Here is a 27,983-nt window from a genome sequence, read left to right on the forward strand (position 1 = left end):
AAGATCATTCAGCTGTCTATTTGTGTGAATGTGTGTATGTATGTGGGTGTGTGTGTGTGTGTGTGTGTGTGTGTGTGGCTTCGTATAGCTCCTCCTCAGTAGGAGGCTTGGCTTGTTTGTTGCTAAGGTGTTACAATCTTCCTGGCTCTGGTGGCACAATCATCTCCTCCATGTCCTTCCTCCTCCTCCTCCTCCTCCTCCTCCTTCTTTCCCTCTGTACATTCTTTATCACAGTGGCTCCCTGGATATAAAAAACAGTCTTTCTGAACATGTGTGTGTCCATGTGTGTGTGTGAGTGAAAGAGATTTCCTGTGAGTGTATTGATCTGTAGTGTATTGCCTTTTACGGCATGTGTTCATTAGCAGAAGTGGGTGGGCTCACAGCATGAGAGGATAAGAGGGTATTGGACATCAATTTTTGAACCGCAGAGGGGAAAATATGACCAGAATAATTAATCACACATGTTTTATTTGCGCTTTTTGCACGTAATGAAAAGGTTTTCTTTGTGTTTTAAGATACAGGAAATCACCTGTGAGTGAAACTTGTGCACAAACAGCACATGGAAAAAAGACTTGTCTGCTATTTTCATAATTACACCTTCACTGTTCGGAAACTAGCGCAAAAATGCAAGAACATCTTGATGAAATATCATATATAATAAAATAATTTTTAAAAAAACTTCCAAATATTCACTCTGATGTAAGACAACCGAAAACAGAAAATTCACACATTTGAGGAGATTGAAAGATAGATTTTTGTCATTGTTCTCCTTCAAAACTGAAATTTAATATCAAAATAGTTGCTGATTGATCTTAATCTCGCTGGCGAAGACGAAAGCGCAAGAGGAACTGCTGCAATTATGCTGTGTGCAACACCAGAAGCACTGCAGCAAACATGATTACACATCCATCTTGTGAGTTATTACCGGGTGTAATTTTGTGTTAATTACTCTCTGATTAAAAAAAAAGTGAAATCAGAGGATGTCTCCCGGCACGGTTGCACCACTCTCAGCCTCCCACCATCATCCCATAATACAGGATGTGACTGTCCACCTGCTCAGCCCGCTCCCCCTCCCTTCCACAGTCAGCGAGAGGGCAATAACTACTCGCGCTGAATACAAAGGACCTCTGACAACCAGCCTTTGGCTCAAGGGGAAAACACACGACCTGAGAGGAGCGGCGGCCGATGCCTCAAACACCGAAGAGGAGTCGCGATAAAAAACCTCAGACAGGAAGATCAAGCTGAGCTGATTTTTAAAATGACACACACACACACCGAGTTGTGACATTATGTGAATGTAAAATCCATTTTTAACAAGTGCGAGCAGGGACATGACATGCCAGTGGGAGTTAAAGTGCAGGCTGGGGTGCTGCAGTTGGTGAATCTCATTATTGGGACACAGACACCCACATGTAAAACAAAATTAGGCAGACACACATAAATACTGTCACTGGCATGCATGCAGACAAAGCTACCCCAAGACAAACACACACACACACATACACACTGACACTCATGCAGCGGGTGCTGTCAGATGGACTGTGGCCAAGGGCAGTGGTCATGCTGGGTGATTTTTTATTTCTCCTTCACTATGAGCTGCCCTCACTCTCTTCCCCCCACCTCAGCCTCTCGCTCTGCTGCCGTGCTGCAGTGAACACCAGTCAGATTCACATTTAAATGTCTTCATTTAGCTCCCAGGAGCACCTTTTTCTTCTGCCTCGCCTCTGCCTTTTTTCAGCCTTTTCCTTGGCACACAGTCAGTCGACCACGTCCCACTCGCTTATTAAGTCCAAACGAGTGGTGGCTCTCTTTTTAGCAGCAGTGAACTCTCACACTCACAGATCCAGGCCCCCGCCGAGGATACGCTGACTTTGATCCTCACTACAGCGCCAACACTCCAGCAGCCTAATTACACAAAAAATTCAGCTGAATGTTTTTAGTGGTAGGGGATGCCTCTGAGAGTGTGTCAAGATCTGCCAGGCCCTAAAAAGACCTCAAAGCTCAAGAGAATCCATCAGGGAGCCTATGACCTTCAGTTCACAGACGAGCAGAGCAACAGGCTAACATGTAACCCTGTTAGGTCACAGTATCCCAGCAACCCTATACCCTTACCCATTATGTTAGGAGAACAAAATAGATTTTTGGAAACACAAACTTATATAATTTTCAGTGTGTGTTTGTCAAAGTGTCTATTTTTCATCACCTGAGTACAAAGATTCAGAAGGACTAACTTCAAACGATGATGGTTAGCTCATCATCAGCGACCCAAACTACAATGGAAATCACCTAAAAACACTGGGATTAATGGTCTTTGCACATCTTGTTGAGCTGTTACGTGACAAACAAACAAAAAGTTAACAGCTGTGTTTCACTTAAATGGGCGAAATGACACGCCATGTTGCTCAAATGCATTTTCCCCAAGTTTTTCCATAATTTTAAAGTGAACAAAGATCCAATTGTTTTAGATGAGTTATTTTACAGAAAATAAAAAAGTGTGCATAATTGAGATTTGCTCTGAATAAAGCAGTGGTTGTGATTTTTTCTTTTCTATTGGAGCGAAAAAATGATAATAATGTAGTCTAACCCGACTGCACCTCCTCTTGGATCTGTTTTCAGGCATCAGAAAATCTATCTGGTTGTGTTGTGTTGATACAGTGGATTAAGCAAAGGTCTTTCACCTGAAAGGGTGGAGTTTCAATCCTACATGAAACAAAATTAAGAGACGAACCTTTTATTTATTGTGACGCACCTGGACAGGACTCTGCTTTTCTCGGAGGAGATGCATGAAGAAAAAGGAGGAGGAGAGCTGCTTGGATTTGTATTTTGGCCTTTTCTAGATTTCTGCTTAGTTTAGCTTTAATCATGAGAAAGATAAGAACAGTGACCAAAGTAATGCTAGCAAAATTCTGAAACTTGAAGCAACGGCACGAAAAAGAGTTAAACTTCTCTCAACTCTGAGGTGATGACCAAGGTTAGCAAATGATAGCTATGATTGACTTGAGAGGGTGGTTGAATTCATAGGTCAGTTAATCCCAAAGTGCATTCACTGACCCCCTTGTGGACCATGAAGGTACTGCAGATAGGCCTTGACTAGCGATTTACAATAAAGGAATTAAACATTTTTATTTTCACTTAACTGAAAATCTTAATTCTTATTTAAAAAAAATCAAAACAGATATGTATATATACTTTTTTTTTTTTACTTTTCAAGCTTAATTTTGCAGCAAAAAATTAGAAGATAAAATTTTTGTAGGCTAAATTAAACGATAATTTTGGTTTAAATCTAATGGACAAAATTAATTGGGATTGGCTTTAATACTTAATGATGATGAAAGCTAAAGAAAAATATAGATGCTTAGAATTCATACTCAGACATAAAGCTTACTCTAACCTTAAAGCCTGGATCTGTTAATTAGTAAGTTAATGCTATTTCAAAATAACAAGGTCAGTTCATGGGGGGGAAGTAGGTGGCTAGACACCCATCAGTTACCAATATATATATATATATATATATATATATATATATATATATCTATATATTTCTTTTGAAAACCAGCCCAGCATTTGAGAGGGTTTGTGCTCGGGAACTAGATGCATTAAATCCACACCCCTGGTCTCTATGCAAGCATAGTCTCAGCCATTCCTATTTTAATGGTGAGCTGTTGTCCATCTTTAAGTACGGGCTATGGATGGATCTGTTAGCAGCTTGCAGACATCTGCAGTTGGCAGATACACGGCCTTATAAAAAGAGGTCAGTGAACTAAACTGTGTACGTTGTTTAATATCAGAATATCCTTTAAAGCATTGCCTCTCACAGTCGGTCTGTGGGCCCGTGGGCAGCAAAGAGAGACTGATACTACTCGCATACTACTGCACATTTCATTCATCCACAGCTGCACAGGATGACACCATGTGAGCGTTTCCTTTCATGTTGAAACTCCTGTAGCTGTCACAGCAGACTAAACAGTTCACCACACTGCAAGTTAACGGTAAATTTCTCATTAGTTCATTTTTCCACTTTTGTTTTCGATTCAGTCCATTTCCGAGGAGTGTTGAGTTCCTCTTGTTTAGTCCATAGATGTTTAGTTTGATTTTATGTTTATTCAGTGTGAGTTTGCGGTTCATCAGGGGAAGATCTAAAAAGAATTGGTATTAAAATTAAAACTATGCTCAGTGAAAATATGAGACCCAAACTATATATCAAGCCTCTTCATGTTTGTTATACTTCTAAAATTATATTGACTGGCCAAAACTAGAACTAAAGTTGTTTCCTCTTTTTCTTTTAAAACCTGTTTTACTCAATTGCCAACATAAACCAACGTCATCTGAACAGAGGACTAACTGAAAGTGTTTGATGTGTTTTTCTCAGTCGCACAGAAGCAATGACTCAGTGATCAAAGCTTTGAGAGTCCATCAATTCACAGGTAGTGAGAAACAGGGTACACAGTGGACCGGTCATCGGCCAATTACACTGCTTGAAAAATAACCGTTAACCTAAATGGTGGTCTTATGCGTAGTAGGTACTGAGGTGGGGCTGAAAGTAACACCAAAGTGTGGGAATTGCAGAAAAGTAATTTATCATTCAAATGTTTCAGGAAATTGCATTACTACTCCTGTTGTGGTGACGCCAATAGTGTTAAACAGAAACGGAAATCAGTGGAAAGCATCTTAGCAAGTTCTCTGAATCTTAACTAATTACAAAATACTCTAGATGTGAAGGTGTTGTGCCTTTAAAGAGTCACATATAGCAAGAGCAGGCTGACTTAACTTCTACGTTAAGTCAAACTTTTTGCTTAAGATGTCTGAGGCTCCTAATCATCAGTTTTATAAATGTGTGGTTAATTAAATTTAACCTTCTTCTTTAGGATTTACTTCTTTACATGAAAGGAAATGGAAACACATGAACGTGTTTGGTTTCTGATTGCTTTTTCTTAAATATGCAGTGGTTAGGCTAGCTGAGATTAAGATGAGCTGTGTGTTTGCCATGCACTAAATTGACCTTGCCCTACTTTGCAACACTTGATATGGTGAGTACAATTAATTGGCATACTTAAATGTGCTTTAAGAATTTATTGAGCACTGTTGTTGTGAATTGGCACTATACACATAAAAACTGAAGTGAACTGAACTGACAATGTAACATCAAATTGTAAAGCCGGGGCCTTTCCACGCAAAGCTTTTTTGTGCTCTTGTTCCTTTAACTTAAACATACAATTTTAGTACTTCCCCTACTTTTACATGTCACTTACTGTGCACTACCTTTCCACAGAAATCTAAAAACAAAATCACAGGTAGATCAACAGTAACTCGTGTCACATTAACGAGAAAAGGTGGGAAGTAGCATGAGGAAATGACGTAAAACTGATCAGCGTTACATGTAAGGCCCTGTTTATTTGAAAGGAAGTGGCTTTGAGGGCAGTTGCAGATTGGCAGAAAGGAAGTAGGCCGCACAGCAGGTTTTATGCTGCTGCCATGGCGATGGCTGCTGAGGAGGTGTCGCCATTGGTTGCTCATGTCCAGAGCCTGGCTGATAAATAAATGCCAGTACACACCAGCAGCAAGGTGGTGAATTTTTTTCCCTCAGAGTAAAACGATCATGGAAATGAGCCTCTTTTTCACCGAAGAGCCACACCGACTGACACAGGAAGTGAAGGTTAAGATATAAATCACCTACACTGTCTTGTTCTCACCCACCATAGCATTAAAACTTATAAAAGGAAGAGAAACTTATCACTTGTAAGTTGTTTTGCCATGTTAACACGCCAAGAATAACACTAAAATGAATATCCTGTTATTGTGACAACAGCTTTGGCAGTTTACAGGTAAAGGTCAATCACAAAGAGCAGCCAAGCTTAAGAAAGAGGAACTTACCTTGAATACTGTGGAGGTAAACTTTAAGGCCCGAGCGCAGCTGTTGATCCCCCACCCTTTCAAACTGCTTGGCCAGTCTGTTGATTGCAGTCTGGAGGGAATCATGCCTCTTGATCTCTGCTTTTATTGCAGCGGAGTTCACCGTTTTGCTGTTGCTGGTCATCCTGACACATGGATCGGTGGTAAAGTGAAGCAAACAGCTGCTTCAGCCCATTTGAACTCCTGGCTGTTTGTTCCACAAGAAGAGCTCCAGACACACAGATGCAGCAGAAACAAGAAGCAAAGGCGGCTCGGGGTGTCTCTCTTTCACTCGCTCTCTCTCGCTCTGTCTTTCTAGACCACAAAGTCGGATCACGACAATGCGCGTCTCAGTTTCCTCTGCAGGTTTGAACTGAACTGAATTCACTTCCTTATTTCAAATCTTCACTGTGAGGCGGCTCTGAGTGCTGTCATTTCACACGACAGAAAAGGCGTCTGAAGCTTGTAACTCACATAACACCCTAACTGTTACCACCAAAGAAAGTATATCATAAAGCATGATAATCTGAGACACAGTTTACTATCACAGTTTGTGTTAGTCACATATTGAACCTACATTAGAGGACTCTGTGTTTTAATAGTTAAATATGTCACTGTTTTGCAGACTGGCTGGCATCTGAGCAAATATCCACTGCTGTCAGACATGCTGGTCACGTGCACAGGATCTCACCATAACCAGATTTTTGCCCAATCTTTGCAGCAGCTTTGTAGCACTGATGTTGTTGTTTGGTGCATACAGTATTTGTACTATTCTCTAATTGGAGAGCAATGAAAAACAGAAAAACTGTACCATGCATTTGTTACTTACAGGCTTTATTAACAGGACACCCTAAAAGCTCCCTGAAAAGCCTTCAGTGGATCCAAAATGCTGCAGAGAGAGAACAGGGACCAGAAAGAGGGATCATATTTCTCTCTTATTAGCTTCTCTTCACTGGCTCCTTGTTAAGGTCGGAATTGAATTTAAAATCCTTCTTCTCACGTACAAAGTCCTGAATCATCGTGCCCATCATGTCTCATAGCATTATATTATCACAAAAGAGCACTTTGCTGTCAGGGTGCAGGCTTACTTTCACTTTCTGAAGCTTTGAAAAGCAGAATGGGAGGCAGCGTCTTCACCTGTCAGACCCCTCTCCTGTAGAACCAGCTCCCACTTTAGGCTTACCCTCTCTACTTTTTGGCTTAAAACTTTTTATTTATCAATTTTCTTGAATTTATCAAATTCAGGGTTTTGAGGAGGCTGGAGCCTATTCCAGCTGTCGTAGTGTGAAAGGCAGGGTACAACCTGGGAGGGTACTGAGACAGGAAATAGACTGGAAACATTCACACCTATAGAGAAATGCCAGTTAACCTAACTTATACATATCTTGTGACAACACTTGCAAGCATGCAGAGAACATGCAAATTCTACACAGAAAGTTCCCGGCCGGCCGGTGGAGTCAAACCCAGGAAATTCTTACTTTGATTCAACAGTACTAACCACTGCCAGGATCACCACACTAAATAAGAACAAATGATCTGTGAAGCTCTGTAGTGGCTCCCCAGGGCCGAGAGATTCTGCTATGAGAGAGGATTACAAATAGGAAAAGAGGGAGGGAGAAATGGGCGGGGCAAGTACACATTTTGAAACCTATGAGAGGAAGGTGTGTGTTTGAACTTAAGATCAGTTATTTCCAGTGGTCAGCCAACAGGTGTTTCTTAACCATTCCTATTGGCTCAGACTACTTGACCATGTAATGCAATGATTTACCCTAAGGGGATGTGCCAAAGTCGGGGCATCCTGGAACGTCCCCCCTCTTCAAAATCGTGGTATCATGGGCAGAAAATAGCTTTAGCAGGTGCAATAAAGGGAACAGTGTGCCCTCCTTGCACATTACTGTCAGTATATCTATATCCATTCATATTACTCACAGCTTATATCCAGATTATATGCATTCCTATATATATATATTGATATATTAATAGACACAGAAAGCTTTTGTACCATCTATTGATTGAAAATATTTTTATGTTTTTAAAAACAGACTCGTCCTCACAGGCCTCACAGTGTTTTTTACCCCTGCAACCCCATAAACTAAAACATTATTACAGTCAGGACCAAACTGTTAGCTTCCTCACAGACTTGTGAATCTTGTGTATCACTATGTTGGTCATATCATCATGGGGCAGTTGTACCTTCTAATTGCCTGTTTATGGAGGCAGGAGGTCTGTTTGTCTACCGTCTCCTGTGGTTTGTGTTAAGTTCTGTTTGTCATACGTCTGTTTTTATGCTCTTCTTTTTTGTCTTCTCTTTCTCTTAATCCCCCAGCCTGTCATGGATGGCTTCCCCTCCAGAGCCTGGTCCTCCTGGAGTTCTCTTCCAGCTAAAAGAAAATCTTTTTTTAACCCCACTGTCATTTTGGATCAATGGATTTTTGAGTTTCTAGCTATAATGTTTAGCATCTTCACCTTATAATATAAAGTGCCTGAATAAATAAAATTGAACTGATATTAATTATCAAAATATCTTTGGGACTATCATTATTACAGAGTTTGCTCACATTATGTAAGTGTACTGGACCTTCACAAGTGATCTTTTCAGCCTATATAATATTTTTACTTGATAAGATAAAAGTCAAAGTTAGACTGTAATTACAGAGGCAACATCCTGCTGCGTATGCCGTGTGAGTTATCTTACTTTAAGACAAAAGTCCATCAACAATTATCTCATTTATGGAAAATCTCTGGCCACACCCAGAGGACAGAGTAAGTTTTCTGTACTTTTTTTTACCTTTACTTTTAGGGACATTGTTACTCAACCTATTTCAGATTTAGTTTTATTGTCATAGCACAGATTTACAAATGTACTAAAGTGGAATAGCAGATCACAATAAAAAGAAACACGCCAAGACACCGTTAGATAGCTTTTTATATAAAAAGTGAATCTTGCTTCTTTAGAAAAGAAGCCAGTGCCGAAATGCTTTAATCCTGTAGTCTTTCTAATGGTCAACAGGGGGCAACACTTGCTCCAAAAAGAAGTCTGATTATATGGAAGTCCATCGAAAAGTGGCTCTTGGCTCACTTGAGTTGTAACCTGAGTAAACGCCGTATTGATTGATCCATTGGTTCAGTTGCTGGTTTTCAGTCTTACTGAATAAAGTGTAGTATAAGTATTAACTGGAAATCATCTCCTCCTTATTGTTTTTGATGGTCGTTCACAATGGATTATCTTTATACCTCCCCTATCTTCCTTTGTCACACCAACCCTCTGCACATCCTCATTCACTTCATCCATGAATCTTCTCTGAGGCTTTCCTATTTTTCTCCTGCCTGGCATTTACTGCTTCAAATTTTCTTCCTTCTTCAAATTTTGTCTCCAAACTGATCAAACTGAAAGTTTGTCTGATGTACTCATTTCTAATCCTGTCCCTCTTTGTAACTCCCAACGAAAATCTTCACATACTTAAGATTACCCCTGTTTCATTTCACTTCCTATCTACACAATGTTAATACAGTTTGGATCCACTGGCGATGCTTGTGGCCTTGTTTCCCTTCCACCTGATCTCCTGCGCAAGCAGCACATACATATTTTCCCTTTTCTGTTGCAGTCCAGACATTGAAAACCCTCCTCTCAGACCCACATGCCTACCTTTCCCTCTCTCTTTGCTTCTGAACACACCTTCCCTCTCTCCTCCTCATCCTCCTCTGGCTTCAGTAGCATAGTTTCTACCTGTGTCTTGCTCCAGTCAACACCAGCAATGGTGGTTGCTATTAACCCAGGCTTGACCCATCTGGTGTGGAACCTTTTTCACATATTTGATTTAGGAAATATTTTACACCAAATGCCCCTCCTCCCAACTTAACCTAGCTTGGGAGATGCACTAGGACCACTGGCTTATGACACCAGTAGCTGTGTTATCCATTTATCTATATATGCCTAAATACCTGTATAATGTTGTCAAGGAGAAAAAAGCAATAATATTCAACAAGGATAACTATAGCTTAGTTTACAAGCTCAAAATCAGTGTCATCATGTTAATTGATGATTCCTATTAGTCTGATCGTACTTACATCAGCTAATGTCAGCTGTAGGAGGTGTATTAATAATAAAAATAATTAATGACTTTTCTCACACTGCTGCTTTTGATCTGCTGAATACATCAACCTCCTGAGGCACCTAAAAATGAAGCTGCCTCGGAGGGAAAAGTTACCCATCTACATTAAGGTCAGTGACGTGAGGTCACAACAGCACTGTTTCTCCATTCAAAAGCATCACACGCACCAAAGGGTTGTGACCTACTGCTTTAAGCTGATGTATCAAAACCGTGTCTTTTAAACACTGTGGGGGATTTTTATTTTTTTAGTCAGGCAGGCTTATCCAGCAGAACTGAACATATCTGTGTTTCCCTTTGTCATGCACTATCACACACATGCATCCCTGACGTATTAACAAGCCTGTTGTTGTTCATTTACAATCATTTTCTTTAATGTATTTGCTTTGTTTCCTTTTAAAAAATAACCATATATATATATATGTATATATGGAGAGAGAGAGAGAGAGAGATACATATATAATGATAATGCAGTAACAAATGTTTTTTCCTGACAAAGTGTTTTTCAGAGATATTGCTCTCTGAAAAACACTGAGTTACTGTAACTGCATTCTAGGGAAATAAATAAATCACCAGCAACATTTTGCAGGTGATGTATTCACATTTCTCTCCAGTAGGGTAAATAAAAGTTTTCTTTCTTTTTTTTCTTTTTTTTTGTATTTTCTTGTCAGGGCTTCAGTATACTGTGAAATTTTTTTTATTTGGTTTATTTTTAACAGAAGCATACTATTTTAAAAATTCCCTGACATGATTATAAATAAAGTCCAATCTGCTTATTCAGTTCGTGGGGTGGGGGGAATCACCGGGTCAGTGGTCACCCTTGTCAGGAAACCATTCACGCTCACGCTTGTGGTCAGTTTAGAGTCAGCAGTTAACCCCATGCATGTATTTGGCGTTTAGGAGGAAGCAAAAAAAATGGTTATTCATCTTTAGACGATGACGTGAGTCGCTGCCCTGACGTCACGCACCATCGTCATCCGCCCTCTGTGCTGTTTGTTCCCAGTAATCAGCGCAGCTGTTTCTCAGAGCTAGATAGCAGGGATATTAGTTCAGGTTATTTGTATTTGTTCGCTTAGCTGGAGAAAGTGTTTCGAAGATGGTGTGCGGCGGGTTCACCTGTTCCAAAAACGCCCTGTGCTCCCTGAATGTGGTTTACATGGTGAGTATGTAACATGGATGCTAAGTCTCAGCTGGTTACATTAGCTTGTAGCTAACTAGCTTGTGAATGAAGAAGCGAAACGCTGGCGAAGAAATGTACTGACCTGTTTTAACGTTTTGTTTGGCATGCCTCTTTGTTCATTCTACAGATGGTTATTGGTATGTAAAATATTCTGATATTACCATAGCACGATGGTAATGTGATGTAGCGTAGGTTAGCTGAGTAGAAGTAGCGGCTAGCTTGTTAGCTATCGCCATTATGCGTATGAAAGATCCCGTTAGCTGCGAGGCCAGCTGACCTAAAATGTGAAACTAATACGTTTCAGCTGGTTATTGTCTTCACGAGCTCTGCTGTCGGTCACCTGGGTGTGTGCTAGGAGAATATAATCAGCTCGCGCGTCTGCCTTTGTCCTTTGTGTCAGTCATGTGAGTGGTGATGGTCAACATGTTGTCTTCAGTTCAGCTAGCATAAACTCTTATCAGAAAATCAGCAAACGCATACTTCCTGCACTGACAAAGTCCAGATCACCACTTCTGGGAAAATGCTACATTTCTTACATTCAAAGACTATAAATGTGAAGAACACCAGAGATAAGACTTGACTGGTCGTTGTCAGGCTGAAATTTGCTCTGTTTGCATAATACGCTATGTTGATTTGCTTTCTGATTACTATACAGTAGTGTCTGTTTAGCCACTTAACACAAACCTATGATTTATTAAAGCATAAACCTGAAAGGATCAGTCTTTGTCGTCTACACGTAAGACACCTTGGCTAAGAGCCAATTTTAAAGTGCGTCTTTAAGCACACGTTCTGCTAGTAAATGCCAAATGTACCATGGTGTTAGAGGCACAAAGCATTTTAGTATTTTCCCCCCCAAAAAAGCTGATTCCCAGAGAGCTGTTGGCTGAAAACTTGGCACGTCTCAGCATGGTGTGCAGTGTCTCCTTAAGGAAAATTTAAGGGAAGTGGAGGACACTGCAGCAGATGATCAGTATTTTAAAATCAATTTTCTTTAGAAATAAAACAAGAAAATTTCAGCAAAGACATGACACACCACTTGAGAGCTGCATCTGACCCTTCATTTGATCAATCTACTACCAAGAAGCCATTCCTAAGGACTAGGAATGGAGAGAAAAGACTGTGATATGCCACATTAAACAAAAACTGGACTAAAAAACATCAGTGGCAACAGGTTTTATGGATTGAATTCAGATTTGAAAGTTTTAGTTAAATCAATCATCAATATGTACGGAAAAGTTAAGGTGAGGGAAAACACGATGGAGGGTCTGTCATGGTTTAGAGCTGCATGTCAGTCAGTGCTGTAGGAGATCTCATCAAAACTGATGGAAATGTGAACTCAGAAAAGTACTGTCAGTTTGATCCACCAGGCAGTACCGTCTGGAAAGAGTCTGATTGGCAAAAACTTTTTCATCATAACACTGATACCAGACATGCTGCCAATGATTGGCCTCCCCAGAACCAAGACCTAAACATTACTGGTTCAGTGTGGGATCATCTTGGCACAGAACATGACAAAAGCCAGCCAACAGCCAAACAAAAGTTTTCAGTGCCCTTTAAGAATCCTGGAGAACTTTTCCTGAAGATTACTTAAACAAATTGCATTAAGCTTGCCTGAGTTCTGTGCTGTAGAATAAAGGTGGTCATAGCAAATATTGACAGAGCACAAACTCTGTTATTTTTATTGGCCTCATGTTCTATATTAATATGTATGTTTGCACATGTTTCAATAAATCTCTGTACCTAAATCCTATTTTACTAGCAAAATGCAAAGAAGGTTGGTTCAAGACTTTTGCACAGTACTGAAACAGTACAAAAACTCTGTAGGTTTAAGCAGGATGTTGTTTCTGTTGTTCCAGTCACTCTGGTACATCCCTATTGATTACACAATCTAGCAGTTTCCAGTTTCAGTTTGATGTCTCTGCTTTGGGTGTCCGCTAATATGGAGTACTGAACTGATTCCAGTGTTAAATTTAATAATCTGTCTTCCTCACTGTGAGGAGAATGTAAATCATCCTTTATGTACAAGAAAACATCAAGTTCAGCCTAAATGGATTTCCTACTTTGTAATTCATGTCACAAAATATGCATCCACAAATATAAATTTACTAAATTGTTATTTATTGGTAAAGTGAAATAATGAAAATTGATCAAATATTTTAAGAAAATTAAGTTGATCAGAAAATGTATTTGCAGTAGACTAATTTTGCCTCATAGGGGGAGACCTGGTGCAGGGCTGCCACAATTTAAGTAACTTGGATAAACCCAGTGAAAATAAAATGCAAATTTTTGCTTCAATGCTTTGTTTAATGCACAACTTCAATTCACCATCTGAGCGTGGGCACGTTCAGGAGAACGCATGATAATATTGTATTACAACATTAAGCCCAAGCAGCCCTCAGTTTTCTCAACAAAAAGGGCTGATAACACAACAGCAGCAATTAAGTCGATGAAGTCATAGTTTGACGTGACGCTAGAGTAGGGCTGCACGATTTTGCATAAAATGAGAATCACGATTTTTTTTTTTTTTTTTTTGCTTAGAGTTGAGATCACGATTCTCTCACGATTTCCTTTTCCAGTATAAATATTTATTGCACTTATTAACTGCACATCAACTTCGTAACAGTTGAGACTGAACATAAAAACAATAAATGTCTCACATTTTGTCGTTGCCGCAAAATGTTGTACTGCTTGTAATTCCGTCTCCACCGTTGCTCGACACTGCGTGTATAGAGCAGGTAGTGCAACATTTGAAAAATAGTTGCGGGACGGCACTGTGTAGCGTTTGTCTAAGGCAGGGGTGGGCAATCTCAGTCCACGAGGGCCGGTGTCCCTGCAGGTTTTAGATCTCACCCTGGGTCAACACACCTGAATCACATGATTAGTTCGTTACCAGGCCTCTGGAGAACTTCAGGACATGTTGAGGAGCTAATTTAGCCATTTAAATCAGCTGTGTTGGTTTGAGGACACATCTAAAACCTGCAGGGACACCGGCCCTCGTGGACTGAGATTGCCCACCCCTGGTCTAGGGTGTTGATCATTTTCCTAAATCCCTCGTTTTGGACAGTGTTGATGGGAGCCATATCTTTAGCCAGGTGATAAGTGATAGCTTCCGTAATTTCTTTGTGCCTGCGGGAGTTCGACGGGTATGGGGAAGCGCTGTATAAGGTTCCTGTTATTGATGTTTGGGTGGTTGACCGGGACGGATTTTCTCCTGTCACTTTCTTGGCCTTTACAGCTTCGTCATCTCTCAGGTGCTCTCCGTTGGTTTTTCCCTGCCAGCTGGCTTCAGCATTACGTGGTATAAGGCTCCGCCCTTGTCATTTGTTGAGCAGGAAGAGTGAGCGCTTGTTTTCATGCAGATTATGTCCCGGATCCAAATGCGGTACAATCGTCATCTTTAAAAAAAAAAAAAAATTTTTAAATCATTGTCTCCAAAAGTTGAATCTGTTCATCTGGACGTAGCGTTTCGTGGGAGAAACGTTTCGTCACTCATCCAAGTGACTTCTTCAGTCTCAGCTGACTGCAGGTTTCCCCAAACCTTATAAACAGTACATTTGCATAATGACTGAAACCAGCCCACTGAAGGATCTCTGAATCGAGGAGGGGGCCTAAGGGTACATCTTTCGCCATCTTACAATGCTGTGATTGCAGCCATTCCCCAACTCTCTGTGAATGGTACTCATGGCCATTGATCAGTGTTCTTTGATCAGTGGGTTTTGGTCAGTGATTGTTGATCAATGGTCATGGGAATTTGCATAATTATGATTAAGGAACTGACCTCACAGCCCATTGTTCCTTCAGTGGGCTGGTTTCAGTCATTATGCAAATGTACTGTTTATAAGGTTTGGGGAAACCTGCAGTCAGCTGAGACTGAAGAAGTCACTTGGATGAGTGACGAAACGTTTCTCCCACAAAACGCTACGTCCAGATGAACAGAATCAACTTTTGGAGATTTACTTTCCTGGATGATTGAGAATGCATCAAGACGTTAAATCGTTGTCATTTGAAAATGAGATCGCACATAAGTATGAATTGAGATCGCGATTTTTCTAACGATTAATTGTGCAGCCCTACGCTAGAGTCTGTCTACACACGGCAAAGAGGTGGAGCCGTTACCAAGACAGAGAACTCAGGTAGAGTGAAAGAAAATGTTTTTTCTAAGGTCAAAAGCAGCTGCACTTCTTCCCTTAACCACCATTAAAACTATTCCTGGGAAAAGGCGGCCATGAGTTCTTCATCTGGCCACCTGTTTGATGTGAAGTAAAGCAAACTTTTCTTGCAGTGAAACAGTGAAAATCTAGAGTAAAGCTAAAGTATTTCTTATCCCACTACTCAGAGGAGTAGTTGATAGAATAGTCTATTACTAAAATAATCAATACCTGCAGCCCACTCTGCTTCGTAATGCTATCCTTCTTTGAAGTAGCTTCTGCCTTCTATTCAGTCTCTCTGACCTAATATGATGAGTGAAAGTAACCCAAAGTATTTTTAGGTGGTTTTAGTGGTTATAATGGTTGCCGCAGAGTAAGAAGGTCCTAGTTTGAATCGAGTGGCTAGCTGGTACCTGTCGTTTTTGAGTTTCTTCTCGCTGTGTCGGTTTGCTCCTGGTACTCTGGCTCCTCCCAACGTCCAAAGGCATGTTTTTGAGGTTAGGATGCGTAGCAAGTGTGAATGTGGTTGTCTGTCTGTGGTCTACCCTCCCCCTTGCCCAGTGACAGCAGGCAGAGGTTACTTTAAAAAATGAAAAAACTGAGGTTACCAGGTGTAAAAATAAATAAAGCTAACAATAAACTAGTCAAGAAAGCAAGCAAAAAAAAAGGCTAAATAAACTTTTGAACTCTTGAACGTCTGTGCTGTGTGCCATTGGTGAAAACGGGAGTAAAGCTGGTGTTTGCTTAGCTGTTACTGACACACCGTGAGCCACACCAGGACAGAGAGCTCGCTGTCCCTGTCGACTCAATGCCCAGTGAAATACTTGTGACACGACCCGCCCAGTCAGAAAGCTTTGGAACGTGTTGCCACCAGTCCTGTTGACGGCTGAGTCACCGCATCTGTCACGAGTTCGGTGTTTTTTGTTTTTTTTTTAATCGGGATCGAATCAGAACAGGCGTCAGCGAGCTGTGGCATGAATACACCAACCCTTTAATACCTGTGATGCTTATTTATACGTCTGCACTGAATCTTTGTAGAACCTATGTAAGTGGGTATCATTTATGATGTTTTCATATGTGATGGCAGCCACAATAGAAACAAAATGCTACGGCCGCCCTTAGCATTTTTTTTTTCTTCATTCTTGGTACATTTCCATGTTGTGATGGATTCTGCTGTCTCCATCCAGGAATTTGCTAACATCCTTGTATCGAGGCTTTGATAATTCAATACCTGTGGGGAAAAAGCCAGAAATGCATAGATGATAGACTCGATGGAACTGAACAGATCAATCAAAATAGTCCCAAGCTGCGTCGATGTGACTTGTACTTGAGTTTCTATTGAGGTGCATGTCAGGTTATGGTGTAGAATTTCAGAAGGATCTATGATTATTATTTACTTCTGAAATGGATGTAAGTAGAGAGAGAAGGTAAACATTAACACGTTAATTGGGGGGAAAAAAAAGTACAAAAAGTTTAAGTCAATGGGAAAACACATAATTTCTTTAAACAGTGACTCGTTGCTTTAACTATATTATTATAATAATAATAATAATAATAATAATGATAACAGATTTGTATAGCGCCTTTCAAGAAGCCTGAGAGGGGAAAAAAAATATGCAGCTTGATCATGGTTATACTCAGTCACCTGACAACGACCCATTCCCAACTAGGGAAATGTAGGGATGAAGAATAAATGACTCCTTCAACAACCTTAAGCAACTGATTATTTATAGAGTATAGTAGAAAAAAGTATATTCAGGCATTATCTGCATTTATTTACAGTCTCCACTCACACACACACACACACACACACACACACACACACACACACACACACACACACACACACACACACACACACACACACACACACGTATGCGCTTCATGTCTGGAGCTGACAGGAGGCAGCAGTGAAATATCGAGTTCACAACAATGCTTTATGTTACTGTAAGTGCAATAAAAGCTTTCCAGCAAGTGTTGCTAACTTGCATTCAACCAGAAATACATTATATAATGAGCAAAAGTAAATGTGAGAGGGGAAGGCCAAAGCATCGACTTTTGACCACAGTTTTCAATTATATAAAGTTTTGCAACATGCAAAGAAGATCTGTTTGTGTCGCAATGTGAAATGCCTGCAGACTGCTGCTGCTTTGCTGTTAGCTTCCTTTATGTTACATTAGCTCTACTTGTATTTCCCACTGTTGTGTGGCTAAATGGATCAACCACTGACGTTCAGTCCAGCTTTTTGAGTTCGCGTTGGACTTGTATCCCATCCAAATATCAGATCTGAGCATCCCTGTTTTTTTTTTTGTTTTTTTTGTTTGTTTGTTTTTTAATTTAATTTGTAGTTTAATCTTTGCCAAAATATCACTCATGCAACATTTTAGTGGTGAGTTTTTGCTAGTTTTGTAAAGCTCTTATGATTGTAAGTCAATATTTTTGTATTTTGAACTGAAAGAGCAGGTTGAAGTGTTGACTTCAGTTTTTGATGTTTTAATTTCCCTGTTTGTTCCACATAAAATAAAGAAGTCACATTTTATCATGTAGTGATTTCGTGTCTTTCAACTCTTTGACATGCAGTTCATGCGCTGTCACAAAAATGATGTGACCAAGCAGAGATCAGTCAATAGGGTCAGAGTCGGCAAACATATCAGCTCAACCCTGAAGACGTTCATTTACCAGACCAGCTTGTGCTCAATTTAAATAGATGATTTTGTTTTTCAGCAATTTTGAAGTGAAAGAATAATTAAAAAAATGCTCTTAAATATAACTGTGTTTGGAATTGGTTACAGATGATTTAAAAATACATTTTTAAATACATAAAACACTGTCCTGGACCAGCAGCTTCATGTCCTCAAGCTGTGTGAGGTATTTACCACTAAACTTGTTTTTTAGTTGGCCTCTTTCTCACACTTAAACAAGAGTCCTGCTTTAGAGTTCACAGACTGAGCTGTGTTTGTAGTAATCAAACCACAGTGCTGTGACCTCGTGATAAGCTGCGATCCATCTGATGCACTCTGCCTCAGCTGACTGTGGTTAACCTCTTTCCCTTTGCTCCCTTCAGCTGGTCGGGCTGCTGCTGATCGGAGTCGCGGCATGGGGGAAGGGCTACGGTCTGGTGTCCAGCATCCACATCATCGGAGGGGTCATTGCGGTGGGAGTCTTCCTGCTGCTCATCGCGGTTGTAGGACTGATCGGAGCCATGCACCACCACCAAGTCATGCTTTTCTTTGTATCCTTCATAGCTTTGTTGATGCACTAGTTTGCAGTAGATCTGGGTTATTTGGGAAAGATTACTTATCTTTTGGTTTAAATGTTTGTCCTTCCCTAGTCACATTCAGTCCTCTTCCATACTTTTGAACTGTCTCAAGGTTTGCGGTGCCTGTCAGACCTAACGCTGGATGTAGTTAATGTAGGTGCTGGGTGGTATCACCAAAAATCTGTATTTTTAAAGTTTCTGGCAGCATCACAGTGTACAACAGAATTATTATTATTCCTGCATAAGTGGGCCTTAATGTAGGTTTACTGTGACTCATTCTTCTGCCTGGAGTTTTGGTATTGGCATTAAAAAAGAAGCAGCAGAATTTTAAAAAACAAAACGACATAAGGAAAACTGCAAATGATCTTCTCTTAGGCTCTGTTAAACAAAACTAAATATTTGCCACTGGGTATATTTTTAAGCCTGGAGTGGGTCATTAATGCCACTATTTGTTGTGTCAGATTGGGATTGTTTATGGAAATAGAAACTTCATTTGGAATTACAGACCCCAAATTCTTGGCCCAAGTTCTTCTGCCTTCAGGTAAAACCATCTGTTAGTCTGAGTAGCAGTTTATCTTTACCTCACCTGGTTCCTGGTGCTGTGTGTTGAGGAGCAAAGGACTCAAACTTCCCAACAGTGGACACAGCTCATCTCTGGGCAGCAAGATAGTTTGGAGAACTAAGCCTGGAATGTAAAGCCAGTGCTGAAGTGCCTTAATGGGCAGCATGGTTTTATAAAAGTCGATGGGAAAATGGCCCTACACTTCCCTGATCTTTTTAATCTGATCAGCTTTTTTTTGGGCTCGGCTTTGAGCTTCAGTTCCAAGTCTTATTTGATTCAGCATGAAGTACAATTTCTGAAGTTGGAACAGAGCTACGGTGTAATTAATAAATCACTGCCATAAGAGCATGCAGTGTACCCATGTTTCTCAGTCATGTCCATCCTATGCTCCGATCTGGTTTCACATAGCTAGGATGCAGATGGGAAAAATACTCGGCTTCAAAAACAGGATCTTACAAACCGCTGGAAGATGTCACAGTGGCTACATCCATCTTTTACAGGGAGTGCAGAATTGTTAGGCAAATGAGTATTTTGGCCACATCATCCTCTTCATGCATGTTGTCTTACTCCAAGCTGTATAGGCTCGAAAGCCCACTACCAATTAAACATATTAGGTGATGTGCATCTCTGTAATGAGAAGGGGTGTGGTCTAATGACATCAACACCCTATATCAGGTGTGCATAATTATTAGGCAACTTCCTTTCCTTTGGCAAAATGGGTCAAAAGAAGGACTTGACAGGCTGAGAAAAGTCAAAAATGGTGAGATATCTTGCAGAGGGATGCAGCAGTCTTAAAATTGCAAAGCTTCTGAAGCGTGATCATCGAACAATCAAGCGTTTCATTCAAAATAGTCAACAGGGTCGCAAGAAGCGTGTGGAAAAACCAAGGCGCAAAATAACTGCCCATGAACTGAGAAAAGTCAAGCGTGCAGCTGCCAAGATGCCACTTGCCACCAGTTTGGCCATATTTCAGAGCTGCAACATCACTGGAGTGCCCAAAAGCACAAGGTGTGCAATACTCAGAGACATGGCCAAGGTAAGAAAGGCTGAAAGACGACCACCACTGAACAAGACACACAAGCTGAAACGTCAAGACTGGGCCAAGAAATATCTCAAGACTGATTTTTCTAAGGTTTTATGGACTGATGAAATGAGAGTGAGTCTTGATGGGCCAGATGGATGGGCCCGTGGCTGGATTGGTAAAGGGCAGAGAGCTCCAGTCCGACTCAGACGCCAGCACGGTGGAGGTGGAATACTGGTTTGGGCTGGTATCATCAAAGATGAGCTTGTGGGGCCTTTTCGGGTTGAGGATGGAGTCAAGCTCAACTCCCAGTCCTACTGCCAGTTTCTGGAAGACACCTTCTTCAAGCAGTGGTACAGGAAGAAGTCTGCATCCTTCAAGAAAAACATGATTTTCATGCAGGACAATGCTCCATCACACGCGTCCAAGTACTCCACAGCGTGGCTGGCAAGAAAGGGTATAAAAGAAGAAAAACTAATGACATGGCCTCCTTGTTCACCTGATCTGAACCCCATTGAGAACCTGTGGTCCATCATCAAATGTGAGATTTACAAGGAGGGAAAACAGTACACCTCTCTGAACAGTGTCTGGGAGGCTGTGGTTGCTGCTGCACGCAATGTTGATGGTGAACAGATCAAAACACTGACAGAATCCATGGATGGCAGGCTTTTGAGTGTCCTTGCAAAGAAAGGTGGCTATATTGGTCGCTGATTTGTTTTTGTTTTGTTTTTGAATGTCAGAAATGTATATTTGTGAATGTGGAGATGTTATATTGGTTTCACTGGTAAAATAAATAATTGAAATGGGTATATATTAGTTTTTGTTAAGTTGCCTAATAATTATGCACAGTAATAGTCACCTGCACACACAGATATCCCCTAAAATAGCTCAAACTAAAACAAACTAAAACTACTTCCAAAAACATTCAGCTTTGATATTAATGTGTTTTTTGGGTTCACTGAGAACATGGTTGTTGTTCAATAATAAAATTATTCCTCAAAAATACAACTTGCCTAATAATTCTGCACTTCCTGTACATACAGTTTAAGAAATCAGTGCTGAAATCCCTCCCAGTTCACAGATGATTACTCTGTGTTGTTTGAAATGTGGAGTTTGTTGCTGCTGTTGTTTCTTTGACCCCTGCTTCTCAGTACATGGTCATTCTCTTCATTGTCTTCCTCTTCCAATTTGGAGTTTCATGTTCCTGCTTGGCAATGAATCGTGGGCAGCAGGTGAACCAACACAATGTCTATTTCAAAAGCTTTGCAAACATATTTGTATTTCTGAATTCAAATAAAATGTATATTATTTAATGCCTTTGGCTTTTATTTGTCATGTTTACATTTTCCAGGAGACACTTCTGAACTCTACGTGGGGAATGATGGAAAATAAGACCAAGGAAGACTTGGAGACCCAACTCAACTGCTGTGGGCTCTTCAACACCACTGACACACAGCAGCAGTTTAACAAGGACTTGGAGAGGTGTCCTGCTGTAAGCCTCAAATATCACATTTTTTCATTAACTAAAGAAAAACACAGTCATGGAAAAACCCACTAGAAAGGTTTAGGTGCATACTTCAGTTGTTGCCTAAATAAACCCTAATTTATTCCTGGTTTTTACCCACTCTATAAATGATTTTGTCTGTATTTCCAGTTACACAATGAGCCTCAAGCAAAAATCACATAAGCATTTCCTTTAGGAAAAAGTAGGGCATTTACTGTTATTCTCAGAATAGATTTTGGTAGCTAATACTGGCTTAGCTGACAACCCGTTGAGTCATAGTGCAAAAAGACAGAACGCCTTTCTCTTTCTTTGTCTTTCACTCTAGCCATGCGGGAAGGAAGGTGGATGTGTGCTCTGTGGAACGAAGATGCTGGATCATGCCACAGAGGCTCTGAAGATACTCGGAGGCGTTGGGCTCTTCTTCAGCTTCACTGAGGTTTGTATCTGATCCTTTAAATGGATTTCATCAGGTTGGCTTGACAACACCTATGTGCCTAAATGTATTGACTTACTGTCATGTGATTGGCTGATTAGATGATTGGGTTAATGAACAAGTGTATCTAAAAGTAGTGGGTGAATGTGCTTGTTTTTTTTTTTTTTCTGTGTAATTCACCGTTTTCACTAATGAAGAGTCTAAGCACATATTCCATGTGCTGTTTCATGATGACATAATATAACACGTATATATTTTCATTCTGCTCTAAAGACCTACTTTCAGAACTGTTATTTTCTCATTTCCTTGGTGCTCTGTGGAAAACTGAACATTTTGGGGCTCTGTTGGAAGAAAGATGATTTATATAGTGTTGGAGTTGATACCAATGTCCTGACCACATATAAATATGCAGTCCTTGAAATTCATTTTATACAGTCTCCACTCTATTGGACTCTGCTGAAGGTTTACCAGATGGCTCTCATGCCAAACCATGAAATAATCGTGTTTCATGACTGTTTTTAAGTAATGCGTGGTAATAAGTGTAATTAGAGTGAGCAGCATGAATGTTCATGAGACTCTTCAGGGAGACGTGTCATTGTGGCAAACCAATAAATACAGCCTTGGACAAAGTAGCAACCACTGTATTTGAAAGTTAACTGAGTAGTTTTATTGTGTAACCTTAAGTTATTTTATTGCCTAAACCGTAATGAGTCAGACTTCTACTTTTTTTCTGCCTTCGTCTAGCCCTATTCCTCACATCTTCTTCATCGATCCTGTGCATGTCCTCCTTCGCTACATCCATGAATCTTCTCTAACCTGTCTTTCTCCTGCTGTGGCTGCTCCATACTTGGCGTCCTTAGACCATTATATCAGCTATCTCACAAATGCACATGTCCGAACCATCTAAGCCTTGCATCTCTAGCTTTGTCTGTAAAACTGCTCAGCAACCTGAGCTGTCCCTCTGATATGCTTATTTCTAATCCTGGCCATCCTGGTAACTCTCAGTGCAAATGTCAAAGGAGTTTGCAAAGAAAAGCGTCTGGACTTCTTTAAGTTGCATGAAGACGTTTCACCTCTCATCCGAGAAGCTTCTTCAGTTCTAAGGTCAAATGGCCGAGAGTCCCAGATTTAAACCCAGTGGGAGTATCCCCCCCAAGGAGGGACAAAGGACCCCCTGGTTTACGACACCAACTGTCTGCCATCTATAATCCAGTTTTGAGTTCCCTCCCCAGACGCCTTAACGCCCACTCACATCCTGGGCCATCTGACCTCAGGAATTCACATGACAAGGTGGGGCCAGGTTTCACAATGAGCTCACCCGAAACCTTGGCTGATTAGGTCCCACACCCGCTTTCAAACCTTGGCGCATGTGATTAGAGGATCACCAGGGGGTCCTTTGTCCCTCCTTGGGGGGATACTCCCACTGGGTTTAAATCTGGGACTCTCGGCCATTTGACCTTAGAACTGAAGAAGCTTCTCGGATGAGAGGTGAAACGTCTTCAAGCAACTTAAAGAAGTCCAGACGCTTTTCTTTGCAAACTCCTTTGACTACGATGACCTGGATGAATGAGAACCTTCACAGACATATCTCAGTGCAAATCTGAACATCTTCAGCTCAACCTCCTGTCCTTCTGTCAGTGCCATCATCTCCAAACCATACATCATAGCAGGAGTCACTGCCATCTTGTATACATTTTCTTTTATTCCTTTCAGTCCTTCTGTCATTAATCGCCCCTGACACTGCTCTCTACCCACTCCACCTCTCACATGCTCTGTCTGTTGCTTTAGCTGGTTGATCCCAGGTATTTAAATTCATCTACCTTTGCTACCTCCTTGCATCTAAACCTGTCTCCTTCTCACTTCTACTCACTTACATTCCTCTTCTCTCTGCACATACCGCCACCTTCTAAAATTGTTCCTATAACTTTGTTTCTGCGCTTGACACAAATTGGTACATATGAGGCTGGCTATCTGTGATCAGAGGCACACATTAATAAAAACCCACAAAGTATCAGTAACACTAAAGGGAAAAATTAGCTGGTGCTAAGCACACATTCATACACCCTGCGTGCCTAACCACCTTGTGTAGTACTCTGGTAAATGAATGAGGGGGAATTCAGGTGTCAGTGTCCTGGCCAAGGATGGACTTGGGGGATGGGGATCGAACTGCTGACCTCCTGATTATTTGCTCTACCACCTGAGCTGCAGCCGCCCTACTAACAGATTAAAAGCTGTGACTGTTTCACAGACAGCTTCACTTTTTTAAAAAAAATAAAAATGACTCATGATTGCTACACATTTACTCCCTCCTGCACAGACTGGTTGCAAATGACGCTGTCAGTTTGTCCAGTATTTTCACTTCACTGTTGTCCTTCCTTTTTGTGTTACATGATGAGCACATTTGTGGTGAGTTGTGGTCTAGCTTTGGTGAGAAAACTAACTTCCAAGGGCCTTTTTAATGCTGTTCTCTCACATGTAAATCCTCTGCTAACAGATCCTGGGAGTGTGGCTTGCCGTGCGCTACAGAAACCAGAAGGATCCACGAGCAAACCCAAGTGCTTTCCTATAGTCTGTCTCACATCACGGCGCAGTAGGTGCAGTTTCAGATACACTGGTACACACAGAATAACCCCTCGGGCATATAAATACAGAGCCACAACAACCACAACACCAAATGGACGAGCGCACGCAGCACCTGGGGAAAAAAAAACACTGAGAAAAACAAAACGCACACACGTACACCAGAGACTGAGAAACTCCAACAATCTGTCCAGAAATGCAAGCTGGAAGACCTGGATACTTATGTGTGAAAGGATGAGAAGTGGTACTTGTCGGTATCACGACTCAGCCTTGATTTGAGTACCAGATTTCCCGATTGCACCAAGATTTCTCTGCATGCGTCCTCTCACGCCTGCACAGACCAACAGCCTCTTTGTTGATCTTGTTCCACAATCCAACCCAACGACTGTGCGGTGTCCAACAGATAAACTTGTATGCACCTTGACTTTTCCTCTAATGTAGTGCCACCTCTTAACGACAAATATACTCCTCCTGGTAATGTGATGTGTATCCAAACATGTCCCAGCATGATGAGAACGTCAGCAAGGTGGGTGAGAAGGCACATACTGGACATGTGGTGTAAAGTAGTTTTTGAAAGGGTTAAAAATGTATGTAATTTTTTTTTTTCTTTCACAAAAAATAGGAATTTGGATTAGGTAGTTTATTTTAGGAAATGTAGTTGCTAGTCTTTGAAGTTCAAATATTTATGAACTGTAACTGAGCCAACTAACTTCTAAATGCCGACGGGCTGCAGCCTCGATGTTGTACATAGTCTTTGCATACTGTAGTTCACAGAAAGTACTTGATGGGTTTGCTGTGTAGTTTCCCACCTCTTGCTATGAGGTTTGCCTGCAGTTTCGGAGTCTCCGAAAGCCTGAATTATCCTCACCTCTTCCTATATTTAACATTTTCTTCAGTGTCGCACAGTGACGTCGCTTAGCGTAGATTCTGGTTGTAGACAAGTGGATTAAGGTACATCTTGTTACCTTCTGTATAACTGGAAGAAATCTCAAAAACATAAAACATGAATAAGTGCTTTTCTTAATTTGAAGTAATCGAGTGAATTTGGCCAAATCTGTTTATTGAAAATCCAGTTTGGTTTTTATAGTGTTAATTGTGAGAATGTGCTTTTGGTTGCCATCTTTTCTCTTTTTCTTAAATATTTTAAAACTTGTGATTCTTTGGTGCAATTACTGTTTTGTTTGTTGCCATCAGCTTCTTTTTTTTCATCAGTGTTAAAATGCTTTGTAAAATGTGCTTGTTAAATATTTTCCGTATCTATTTAAGTTTAACGATGCACAGCCGTTTTGTTGTAGTTTTGATATCGCTTTGCTCGATATGGAACGTTTCCTGTTGATAAATAATTGCTCAGCCTCTCTTTAAACTTTTCTATTTTCCCCTCTCTTTTGAATTGCTTTTAACTTAAAGGACTAACGAGCTGTAATTACATGTCTTACTTGAACCTGTCGATTTTAATGATTACGGATTCCTCACTGCTGCTTTGGAGTTCTCGTCGTAAGCAAAACATTATGACAGATGTTAAGCATTATTATGCCATATATTACACCTCAGTTTGAATTTGTGTGCAGTTGTTATTCAAATGTTAGTTGAATTTTTGAGACTTAATTTTTCCAAATAATAAAAATCTCAAATTGGAAGCTGTTTTTCTTTGAGTCATTGTTTGAAGGACTGGGTCCACACTGGCCATGTTAGCTCTGATAAAGCCAGCCAACCTGATGGTTGCAATTCCACCAGACGCCCCACAGCAAGCCGACTGTAACGTGAAGCAAATGAGGGCAAAGTCAAAGATAGAAATGGAGTGGTCAATTTTCAAAATAAGATCCCTATCTAAATTCATTCCTAAAATGGTATTAGTGTGATCTGAATCACTAATGCAATGTCACGCACCCAAAGCCAATATATCTCTGCAGTTATTAAAACAAGACAATCAAAATAAATAAAAACTAAAAGCTGTTTCATCTTGCCAATAATCAACACACCTGTTTTACAGCGGTGCTGCTCTCACTGCTTTGTAAAGGTCTATTTAACATTCAATAAATTTTTTTTATATTACATATTTGTGGTTCCATTTGTTATAGCATTTTAAAGTAATAAGTAAGATCAAATAAATGACCATTTTAAAGGCCAATTAACTGTTAAAATCAAAGATTGGTATGAAAGATTTCCTGTTCTTGTGACAGCGAAGCAGTCTGTCCACTGGCTCATACTGGAGGGGGAAAATAAAGGTATTTATGAGACGTAAAGGGTTTCCATAGATAATTCTGTGGGAGGATTGTTAATGGTTCATCTGCCTGTCTGTGAATATCAGTCTCAGCTGATCTACTTTGGGTGGGATGTGACCAAAGTGTCAGCTGATAAGGACTGTACCATGTGAAATGAACTTTTCAGTCAAAAACAGTGGCTATTCTGAGCCAACCTGTCGGACAACTACAAAATCTTATTTAAAATATTTTTCTCCAGTTACTTTAAGTTCAAAGGAATCCCTTGTAAAAATGCACAATTTTAAAGTTTAATAAATGCATGATGTTTGAACTAAGTTCTTGGCAGCCCTTCTACAATTAGGGTTAAATTTTCTTTTGAATATAGCAGCCAAATGGAAAACCATTAAACAGAAAAACTGTAACGCTAAAGAAAAAACTTGTTTTGAATATATTTATCATAGTTTCTGAACATTGCAAAATAAAACTCAACCGTCATCATGGGTTGCCAGTGACCTGGAGGGTGATAAGGGAGTCGGCTGATGAATAATCATTAATAGAATTACTGACAAGGAGCATTTGTTAGGGTCCACGTGTAAATTGAAATGTTTTGGATCCTGTTTCAAGGCCGTCATTCAAGCTGAAGCAGGTTAGCAACACTGAGCTTGTTATCTGCATGCAAAAGGTCAGATTTCCGTGAGTTGTACCTTCCCGTTGTAGCGGTGCTCAGCTGATAGTCGGGTGGATTTCACTGACTCATCAGAGCTCTGTTCAAGTAAATCAATCTGCAGCCATTGTTCACTTGTGATTAACACCCCGAGGCATATTTTCCCCAGAACATTGCTGACCAGCCGATATTGTAACAGTGAGAAACATCTCATCAGACCCTATGTGAAAGCACCTTAAATAGGGTCAGCGTGAATCACATGCAAGCCAGACTTCAAGATAATATTCAATACAGGACGGCACCAGGGGCATTTTGTTACCTACGTAGACCTCTTGCCCCTCCTTTGCCCACCCATGTAAAAAATTTCTAGCTCAGCCAGGACGGCACAGTGGTTTGAGAGCACTGACTCACAGTAAGAAGGTCCTGGGTTCAA

General features: G+C 40.6%; 2 protein-coding genes across 2 annotated transcripts in view; one reads left to right on the forward strand and one right to left on the reverse strand.

Annotated features, from left to right (window-relative positions):
* agap2 (ArfGAP with GTPase domain, ankyrin repeat and PH domain 2) overlaps positions 1–6,226 on the reverse strand; it is a 37,371-nt gene extending 31,145 nt beyond the window's left edge. The window contains exon 1 of the mRNA XM_031725708.2: positions 5,872–6,226. Within this exon, the coding sequence (XP_031581568.1) occupies positions 5,872–6,034 (163 nt within the window). The 5' untranslated portion in view covers positions 6,035–6,226. The remainder of the gene's footprint in view (positions 1–5,871) is intronic.
* A 4,730-nt stretch (positions 6,227–10,956) lies between these two features.
* On the forward strand, positions 10,957–26,322 carry tspan31 (tetraspanin 31). Its single transcript, XM_031725727.2, has 6 exons — positions 10,957–11,157; positions 18,391–18,558; positions 21,320–21,400; positions 21,520–21,660; positions 21,998–22,108; positions 24,600–26,322. The coding sequence occupies exons 1-6, from the start codon at positions 11,095–11,097 to the stop codon at positions 24,672–24,674; spliced, it is 639 nt and encodes a 212-aa protein (XP_031581587.1). The 5' UTR covers positions 10,957–11,094; the 3' UTR covers positions 24,675–26,322.
* The last annotated feature ends 1,661 nt before the right edge of the window (positions 26,323–27,983 follow it).

This window comes from Oreochromis aureus, linkage group 20 (genome assembly GCF_013358895.1).
Source record: "Oreochromis aureus strain Israel breed Guangdong linkage group 20, ZZ_aureus, whole genome shotgun sequence".
Lineage (NCBI taxonomy): Eukaryota > Metazoa > Chordata > Actinopteri > Cichliformes > Cichlidae > Oreochromis > Oreochromis aureus.

Coding starts and splice junctions, on each gene's coding strand:
- tspan31 (XM_031725727.2), top strand. CDS start 11,095: ATGGTGTGCGGCGGGTTCACCTGTTCCAAAAACGCCCTGTGCTCCCTG. Junction 21,401..21,519: donor CAATGAATCGTGGGCAGCAG/GTGAACCAACAC, acceptor TACATTTTCCAG/GAGACACTTCTGAACTCTAC. Junction 22,109..24,599: donor TCTTCTTCAGCTTCACTGAG/GTTTGTATCTGA, acceptor CTCTGCTAACAG/ATCCTGGGAGTGTGGCTTGC.